The following is a 10,316-nucleotide window of genomic DNA, read 5'->3' on the forward strand; positions in this document are numbered from 1 at the left end:
TCATCTAGCTCCCAAGTTCTGCTGATTCTAATAGTCTCATTATACGTAATACTATCGAAACTGGTTCAGTCTCTGACACTAAATCTATCACAACTTACTTTTTCTCTTGACACCTAACCGATTATCAATTACGAGTTCAATCTATGTCATGTCTCTTCCTCGTAACTTACCATCTCTGGGTTTCAGGTAATTTTCCCGCACAGCTCTCAACATTTCCGGTTCCATATGTATAACTTAAGTTGTATACTCATAATAGTTTGACGCACTACTGCTACGCCACTCTTATTATTATTCTCCAAGAATTTAGTCACTTTTCTAAGCTGACCAACTATCGTTCTGTCTCACCATTCGGAGGTCTTTAGTCGATCACTCAGTTGAAAATCACAAGGCTCACAACTCGGTAATGTACTACAATGAATGCTACGTGTTATTTACTATGCAAGGCAGTCAGAAAATTTGATTATCAGTTCGTGATTGCCTCTAATCGGAGTATCTGCGCCTCCAGCACCATCCGCTGTCATAGTGAACATGCGTCCCTGATGTTGTGCCTTTCCAACTTCTTGATTCTTCTTCTTTTCTGGACAATTCCAAGACAAATGCCCAGCTTCACCACAGTAATAGCATACACCTAACCCAGCCCTGCACGGAGTATTCGGGTGGTATTTTCCACACCTCCTATAAGTTAAATCTTTCGGTGTGGTCTGAGCTTGCTTTCCTTTGCCTCTTTCCTGGCTGTTGTTATTACTGAATCTCTGGAAGTTATTCTGACCCAAATGTGGTTGTGGGGTGTAACCGCCTCGCTTAAAATCTTGTTCTCTAGGGCGAAGTTCCTTCCCTGATCTCTCCTAACAAAAATTCACTGATCACTCTTATCTGATGTTGCCTTTCTCAGACAATCCTCAGCAACTCTACTTTTGTTTACCAGTTCCGAAAATACTCTGATCTCTATTGGTGCAACGAAGCTCAGAATATCATTTTGAAGACCTCCCTCATACTTAATACATTTCCACTCAGCAAAATCTTCATGCGCACCTTGACAGATACGAGAAAAGCGACATAACTCCTTAAACCTGCTAGTATACTCAGTAACAGTCATCTCTCCCTGCTTTAACTGCATCAGTTCAAGTTCCTTGGCATTTCTGGCTGAATTAGGAAAGTATTTCTTATAGAACTCTGTTTGGAAAACCTCCCAAGGAATCACAGCACCATCTGGCTGCAGGATACGTCGTGTCCCCTGCCACCAATATTGAGCCTTAACCTGCAGCTGATAAGTTCCAAACTCAACCCATTTCTCCTCAGACACCTGCTGAGCCTGCAGTGCCCGTTCTATAGCCTGAATCCAATTGTCTGCATCAGTGGGATTTGAGGTTCCCCTGAAGGTTAGAGGGTGAACTTTCAAAAATATAGCAAGTGTCATGGGACCGTCCTCATCATTATTGTTTCTGTGATTACCCTGGTTTATCTGATTACCTAGTGCCTCGGCTGTCACCTGCATAGCTGCAGCCATATTTCCCAAGGTAGCCATGAAGTCTACTAGATCATTCCCTGTCGGGCAAGGAGTAACGGTGCCTTTCCTCCATCTACCTCGCCCGCGACCGCGTCTGTGAGTCGACATTTGGTTCTTTTACACACCAAACAAGTGATATTAAGTTGATAAGTCTTGATATCGCAAGTCTAATGCTTCAAGTTCCAAATGCATGCTCATAAACATTGCCACATATATCAATCAGATATCCTAATAGCACATACACACACCCAGAGTATGCCCAGAAGCATAATCAGTCCATCCCTCAGGCTCTATAGGAACGAACTGCTCTGATACTATAATGTAACACCCTACCACACAGAGCCTTACGCTTAAGTCGTAAAGCAGAGGTGGCAAGGTATTACGACCTCTAAAAGAAAAGGATATGTACATAGATATAGTTGGATGAAATCATATCTAGGAGCCTTGAAGAACAAGCTAAACAAAACGATAAAACAGAAAATCATGACACACTTGCATGGATATTCGTAAAACGGACAGGTAAAATAAAAGATAACTGACAACATATATACATATCAGAGTTCCAAACTCAGATAGCAAGCTCCAGACTCGACCTGCGAAGCTAAGGCCGGCCAGAGTATATAATTATGTATATATACAACCCAAAATAAAACTCAAACCACAAAATAAACCCCAGTATCTCCTAGTTGACCTCTAGGAGGGACAAAACACAAAATATACATGCGGAGATTCTATAAACATATATACATAGCCTAAAACAAAATATGACAGTCCAAAAGATAGTTCTTCGCTCGTAAGGAGGATACCCAGTCGCTCAACGAGGTGTTTCTCGACCTGCATATGAAAAACAACAACATAGTATGGGATGAGAACCGGAGGTTTTCAATATGGTAAAGGTGCCTGCATAGTTAATATAAAAGGTCCTGGGAAAACCAGAGGCATTCTTAGAACTCCGACACTCAAAATCATTCTTAAGGAAAATAAACTAAACCAAAAGTTAGGTAAGTTATCTAAGGTATTCTAGTTCTGAAACAAACTTTAACCTAATACTTCACGTTCTGTCTCCTCCAACCCTCCGAGTCACTGGTGGAACAACCCTCTCCCCTCACACCTTCGTCAAGAGGGATTTCTCAGAAAACAAACACACACAGTTCAAGCAAGGAAAACACAGATAGAGAAGCATTTACAGCAAGTAGAACAAGTAGCGGATAAGCAGGATTAAACATTTAAGCAAACCAAAACAATGCATACTCAAGCAAACAAACGAATGCATATGATGTATGCCTGTCCTATGGCTGATGAGTCTCATCTGTTGGTTATACAGCCAACCCGACAAGTCCTGGTAGTTAACCATTAGACAGTCCCTCTGTGTGCGCATCCCCAAGCTCAATAATATTCCATGGAGTCAAACTCCAAGCTCAAATATAATATTCCATGAAGTCACACTCCAAACTCAATAATATAGTATTCCATGGAGTTAAACTCCAAGCTCAAATATAATATTCAATATTTATATATATATGCATGCCCATGAGAAAATCTGGGGAGTTAAAGTGCCCGGTCACATCTTGCGACAGAGGGTCAACAAATAGTCTCAAAAACACAAGCCACATAATAATCTCATTCCCTTTTAAAATAATACCTCAAATCAAAACTCCAATTCTTATAGAGATTTTGGCAATATCTCCTCTAAGACTCAAATTTCTGCCACCCTTCAAGGGTCCCAACTATCAAACCAAACACCTCTCAGTCATTCAAATCATTTCCAGTAACAAATTTTTTCAAAATCAAACAAATACAAATATTAAATCTTTTTCCAAATCGACCAACTTCAACAGCAAATTATTGAGAACAGCTAAACCTCACATTTTAACCATATACACAATCCGTCAATTATTCATTCATTTCATTACTCTCTTAAGGTCTTCTAGCCTAAGTTTTCACGTGATATTAAACATTAACTATGAGAAACCAAAACCATACCTTCGTACGTAATCAAAATATTCAAAGCTCCGGAGAAGCTTTCTGATTGAGCTATCGAAGAAGAAAATGTCCATAATCGTCTATGTCTCCTAAAACTCCCGTTGGCCAAACCCAAAGGAAAGAGGAGCTACGTCACTGTCAACTTCCACTAATCAAAAATGGTGCCAATGTGTAGAGGAGGAGGTTACAAATACTCTTACCAGATTAGATTTTTGATTGGAGTTACGGATTTCAAGAAATCAAAGCCGAAAGTTCGGAAGAGTTTATGTTTTCTCTCTTTCTCTCTTCTTTAGGCTCTTCCATAATAATAATAATAATATGGATTTGATTAAATTTAAATTATTATAAAATTATTTCAATTACTAATAATAAAAATAATTTTTCTAAAAATAAGGAATTCTAATTTTATAAAATAAATTATAACTTATTTATATTTATATTTTTAAAACTGAGGGTCGCTACATTTCCCATACCAAACTTAGAATGCTTGCTTATCCTCAAGCAATAATTAAAACAGTAGTGATGGGGTCTATGATGGTTCATGAGTGTCTTAAATAATAAATTGTCAGTAGTACATGTGTTTAAGCAAGCAAAATTAAAAATAACAATGAAGGCACAGGAAACAGAGACATTGTGATTGCAAACATAAGAGGGTATGCATGATACATTGCATAAAAGATAAGTGGCACACCAAACTTAATGTGACACTTTCACTTGGAATTGATTCAAGTATCCAGTATAGACTGGAAATAAATTTTGTTGAACAGTAAGACAAAACTTAGAATGTAATCACATGTCAATTTATTTGAACCAAAGCTAAACAAAGGAAACTGTCTATGCTAATAACACAATCACCAAGCGAAGAATTTGTCATGTGTAAGGATTTTTGGGTGTGGTATTAACAAAAACAGTTAAGTAGAAAACCTAAAAAAAAGTATTAAAAACAAAGGAATAACTAAACAAAGATAATACTGCAGGTCTAAGAAGCAGAGGCATTATGATTGTACAAGCAAGTTGTGCTGTTGGACTCATTGCATAGAAAATTAAGTGGCACACTGAACTTAGAAGCTTAGTGTGACACTTTCTCGTGAAATTGTTATAAGTGTCCAGAAAGATTAAAACATATTGTTGCAAGGTAACACCAAACTTAGACTGTAATCATATACCTAATTATTGGAAATAGACAAAGCAAGGAAAGGAAATATTACCTACGGTTGGGTTGCCTCCCAACAAGCGCTCTTTTAGTGTCATTAGCTTGACATGTTCTCAACTTTCTTCCTCTTCTTTCAGTTTGTTAAGAGGAATGACCTCTGGTAGAAGGAAGAGCCAGTCAGTGACCCTTTTCTTAGCTTCTTCCTAGCAAGCTTCCTTTGGTTATTTGCTTGATTAAACTTGCTTGCTGGTGGTTCAGGGGGTGGGATTGTGTGCACTTGACCTTTTTTTCTTCATGAATGTTATCCTTTGTAGCTTGGCCACAATCCTCTGTTTGGTGCTCTTGTCAGTTGCCTTCACTTCTTTGATTCCAAGACATGGTAATTGTGTGATTGTTGGAGTGTTCTCTTCACCAAAAGCCTCTTGAATTGATGGTTCAATGAGCCCTTCATCCATGTAGCTCTCTGCTTCAATTGAGTGTGAACTTCCTTGATTGGCTTCCTCCCTTTCTTCTACATGATACTCCATTGAGTCCTTTGGGGGTAAAGTTTCATGTTCCTCTGTCACCTCAATTAGCTTCTGTGAATATGGAGCCACAGGTTCAAATACCTCCACAACCTCCTTCTCCGTTGAATTATAATTTGGTATTGGGGCCTCTTTTCCTTGTTCTTCCACTTCCTCCTTTGCACTCAACATTTGATTTAATAGCACTTTTATGGAGGAGGTTTGTTGTTCTTCCCAAGATTTCTTCATCTCCTCTTCATATCTTTCAATCACGGATTTAAGTGTTGAGAGTCTTTAGTTCAGGGAAGTTTGAGGGGGTTGTGAGTTTTCATGTTCCTTTGTCATTTCAAGTGGCCTCTGTGGATATGAAATCCTTGGCTCATACACCTCCACCACCTCATTCTTCATTGAAATTTTACTTGATACAGGGGCCTTTCCATCTTGCTCTTCCACTTCCTCCTTTACACCTAGAGATTGGTCTTCATCTTCCTTTCTTAGCAGTTCTAAGTTTCTCCTCATTTGCTTTAAGTGGTCATCCATCTTCTTGAAGAGGATTTCTTGTTCTCTCCAGGATTATTCTTGACTTTCCAATAATTTTCTAAACTTTTGAAGGTGATCCTCAACTGCTGGCTCAAGGGATAAAGGTTGAGAATAATTTTGTGGAATTGGATGTGTTATGGTGAAGTTGTTTTAAGGGTATGGAATGAGTCTTGTGAGTTATGAAACAAATTTTGTGGGTGGTGAAATGAATTGTATGGATCTTGGAGGGAATTTTGTGTTGAGGCAAAATCAAGTGATAAAGAATTTTCAAGTGAGAAACTGAGAGGTGAAGTTGGACAATTTTATGAATTGAAGGTACGCTCAAGTGATGATGGCTCTTGATCAATGGAGTATGAAACATTCAGTGCTCTCTGATTTTGATCCTCCCACTCACAACTTAAGTAATTGTTGAACTCATCACAGTGTGGATCATTGTGTGGCATTGGGAACAATCTTGCATAATGTCTCTTGATAAGTAGGATGTGGAGCATTAAAATCTCTTTGGTTTTGATCCTTCGAGTCACAACATGAATAATTGTCATAACAATTTGAGTCATTTTGTGGCTCTGGGAGGTATCCCATTTCATTTGATTGTTCACACTCTTGTTGATATTCCTAGACACCATGAGAATAATGACATGAATTATTTTGTGGTGTTGGGTAATATCCCATGAAGGTGTCTTGATCATTTTGTGGTTCTGGAGCATATTCCCACTGGTTGGATTGCTCATAATCTATCATTTCTTGGTGATATTCCCAGCCATCATTAGGATAATGACTTGAATCATATTGTGATGATGGGCAATATCCTATGAAATTTGCTTGATCAAAAGATGAGGAAAACTCCATTTGAATTTTGTAAAAACACAATTACCAATGAAAATTGAAATTCATGTCACAGATGAGGATTTTTTAGTGAGGCAATAACACAAACACCTTAGTCTTAGGAGAAAACAGAAAATTAAAAGAACTTAAATGACAAAAACAAAGAAAATGCTTAATCTAGACTTATCACCCACTTAATCATTTTTTATCTAAATCAATCCCTGGCAACGGCACCAAAAACTTAATGGGTGAAAATTAGATTCCACGCAAACTCACCGGCAAGTATACCAGGTCACATCAAGTAGTAAAACTCACATGAGTGAGGTTGATCCCATGAGGATTGATGGATCAAGCAACTTTAGTTAGGTGATAAATTTAGTTAAGCTAACAGTGGTAAATTGAGTGAGATTGAACTAACAGAATGTAAATTGCAGAAAATGTAAAGTGCAGAATGTAAATGATGTAAAGGGATTGGGTGCAGGGAAATTAAAGAAAGCAGTAAATCAAAGCAAGAATAAGTGATAGAAAGAGAAATTCACTAGGGATTGGAGATATCATAATCCACAATGACTCAAATGGGTCTCAACTCCTTTCTCAATCATATAAGTAGATCTATGGCAGATTGAAATTGATTGGATCCCAATTCCTTGGCAATGCAATCTCTCTAATCACAATCAATCTTGCCAATTCCTTGATCTAATTGCCATGAAAAGAGGTTAAGTACATGTCTCTCATCAATAAGCCACACTACCTCTCAAGATCTCAATTCCTCCTGAATGGTGTTGATCAAGAGAGTAGTGAAGGATAAAGCCTCAGTTCTAATGCTCATGATTCCCCTTCCGAGGCTCACACAAGCATTCATAGATTGAATCCCCCATCTAGAGTGAATGAATCATCAATCAAAATAGAGGACATCCAATAGCTATTCAATTGAATTGAGAAGAAGAAGAAATTCACTAAATCATGTGAATCATAACAGAGCTCCACCCCCTAATGATTGGGGTTCAATAGATCATAGCTCTCAAAACAATTGCAGAAGCTTAAAATTGCATGAAAGTTAATTGAAAGCAATAGGAACAGAAAGCTAAAATTGACAAAAATGAAAATTGCAGTAGAGATGTAGGAAATTGAAATTGCAATCAAGGTAAACTGAATTCAATATAGCTGAAATATAAAATTGCAAAAAAAGAAAAAGTGTATTCTATTCTACTCCTATTGCTACTCTTACTGCTACTAATACTCCTAATGCAGCCTTCTATCTCCCTAATAAATTGAAACTGATGCCTTTATAAAGGCTTTTCTAAATTATAAATTGAAATGAAATTGAAAACAAATTACAATTAAATGATATTTCTATTCTAGATGATCCTTGTGGTCTTCATTGAGTGATAGGAGTGGGCTTGCTTGCTTGTAGTTAAAATAGGCTTAGAATGAAGTTAATTTGAGCAAAAATTCACTTCCAGGAGAGCGTAGCATTCATTTGGAGAACAGAGTGATGCCAGGGCATCTAGGCCAGTTTCACTGACCTTTTCTTTACTGTTTTAGGGTAGTTTCATGCATTTTCTTAGTGAATAAGGCAAGTTTTGGGTGAAAATACACTTACACATTGATTCAAGCAACTATTGTGAATTTTGCATGATTTCATGAGATTTTTGCTAGAATTGCATGATAACTTGATGATGCATAATCTCATGACTTTGGCTAGAGCTTTGATGCACTTTAATTGCTTGATTTCAAGACAAATGAAGCATGGAAGAACCACGTTAGCATTCACGTTAACTTAGTTAACGAGAACACTAAGGTGGAATGGCAAGGAGCTTGCAACATTAATGAGAAAAGTGATCACCAATAATGCCTGCGAAGCCATCCATAGCTCACGTTAATAGCCACGTTAACTAGTTAACGTGGTAGTTAACGTAGAAGAAAAAGGGGAACTCCACATTAACGAGAAAAGTGAACACTACTAACGTTGGGAAACTAGGCAATGCCCCACATTAAGAGTCACGTTAACTTATTTAACGTGAACTCTAACGTGGAAGAGGAGCAACAACGCCAACGTTAGTGACACTCACTTTTGTCACTAACGTTGGATCATTAGCATTGCCTACGTTAATTCTCACTTTAAGATTGTTAACGTGAAAGTTAACGTGGAGTTGAATTCAAAGAACCAACGTTAGTGACTGATGAGAAAACTTTTGCGCGGTCTAGAAATTTGCGGATAAATCCTCGTTGCAAGTATAGTTTCTAAACCTTCAAAAGTCCTTTCATACAAATGTTTTGGGTGTCACAAGTAACAAACCCCTTTAGAAATTGTTAACCGAGTATTCAAACCTCGGGTCGTCTTCTCAAGGAACTGCGAGGAAGTATGTTCTTATTATTGGTTATAAAGGTTGTAATCGGGGTTTAGAATGTGAGAAGCAAGTAATTTAAATGATGAGTGAATTAAATGGCAATTAAAAATAAATAATAATTGTAAAACAACTTTTGGCAAGATAAGAGAATTTAGAGGTCTAACTTAGTTATCTCTCTCAACTATAATAAAAGTTGAATCTAAACTCCACTTGGTCAACCTTGGCCAGGGCAAAGGAAAGTCAAGGGACTAATTAAACTGACCTTTGAATCCTAATTATTTCCTAAGAAAAAGTTGGGATTATTTAGATTCAGCTCAATTAGCAAGATAACGATTATTAATTACGTTGAGTTTAATAACTGTTGAGTTACTAAATTCCTAATCAGAACCAAAAGAGAAAAAAAAGTAAAATTGCTGGAATAATAAAAATATCCTTGGATGAGAAGCAATGGCAATTTAATTCAAAGAGAATAATTATAAACTAAAAATACCTCAATTATCATTAAATAAAAATGTCATCAACAGCCAATTGGGCAACATCAATCAAACATAATAAAGGCTTCAGAGTAATCAAAATATAAAAGAGAAATTAAATACGGAGTAATTAAAATATAAAAGAGAAATTAAATAGTAAAAAGGAATATTAAACCTGGGATCGAGAGTCACTCTAGAAAGTTAAGAGAAGTCCTAAATCCTAATTTCTAAAAACACTACCTAAATCCTAAGAGAGAGAGAGAGAGAGAGAGAGAGAGAGAGGAGAGAACCTCTCTCTCCAAAACTACATCTAAAACATGAAAAGTAAATTATGAGAGGCATTATGATGAATGGATGCATTTTCCCCACTTTATAGCCTCTAATCTATGTTCTCTAGGCCGAAAACTGGGTCAGAAATAGCCCAGAAATCACTTCCAGCGCTTTCTGGTCCGTACAGGTCGCGGAAAAGTGACGCGGCCGCGTCGTCCACGCGACCGCGCGGATTGGGTGTTGGCTAGGTCATGCGTCCGCGTGACCCACGCGTTCGCGTTGCTTGGCGTCGAGGCAACTATAGTAAATTATATACCAAATCGAAGGCCCAGACGTTAGCTTTCCAACGCAACTAGAACCGCATCGTTTGGATCTCTGTAGCTAAAGTTATAGCCGTTTGAGTGCGAAGAGGTCAGGTTGGACAGCTTAGCAGTTTTTCCAACTTCTTGCATTCCTTCCACTTTTGCATGCTTCCTTTCCATCCTCCAAGCCATTCTTGCCCTGTAATCTCTGAAATCACTTAACACACATATCAAGGCATCTAATGGTGATAAGAGAGGATTAATAATAAGCAAATATAAGTCAAAAGAAGCATGTTTTCAATCAAAGCACATAATCAGGAAGGAAATATAAAACCATGCAAATAGTATGAATAAGTGGGTAAAGAGTAGATAAAAACCACTCAATTAAGCATAAGATAAACCATAAAAT

At 37.5% G+C, this 10,316-nt stretch overlaps 1 protein-coding gene across 1 annotated transcript; it reads right to left on the reverse strand.

Annotated features, from left to right (window-relative positions):
• Nucleotides 1-434: 434 nt before the first annotated feature.
• On the reverse strand, nucleotides 435-1,615 carry LOC107494147 (uncharacterized). Its single transcript, XM_016115176.1, has 2 exons — nucleotides 923-1,615; nucleotides 435-845 (listed from the first exon to the last, which is right to left on the reverse strand). The coding sequence occupies exons 1-2, from the start codon at nucleotides 1,613-1,615 to the stop codon at nucleotides 435-437; spliced, it is 1,104 nt and encodes a 367-aa protein (XP_015970662.1).
• Nucleotides 1,616-10,316: the final 8,701 nt, after the last annotated feature.

Source organism: Arachis duranensis, chromosome 6, assembly GCF_000817695.3.
Source record: "Arachis duranensis cultivar V14167 chromosome 6, aradu.V14167.gnm2.J7QH, whole genome shotgun sequence".
In the NCBI taxonomy this organism is placed as follows: domain Eukaryota; kingdom Viridiplantae; phylum Streptophyta; class Magnoliopsida; order Fabales; family Fabaceae; genus Arachis; species Arachis duranensis.

What these genes read in the sequence shown, in the direction of transcription:
- LOC107494147 (XM_016115176.1), bottom strand. Translation starts at nt 1,615, where the DNA reads ATGTCGACTCACAGACGCGGTCGCGGGCGAGGTAGATGGAGGAAAGGC. An exon ending in TCAGAGTATTTTCGGAACTG is followed by an intron (nt 846 to 922) that starts GTAAACAAAAGT and finishes AATTTTTGTTAG; the next exon opens with GAGAGATCAGGGAAGGAACT.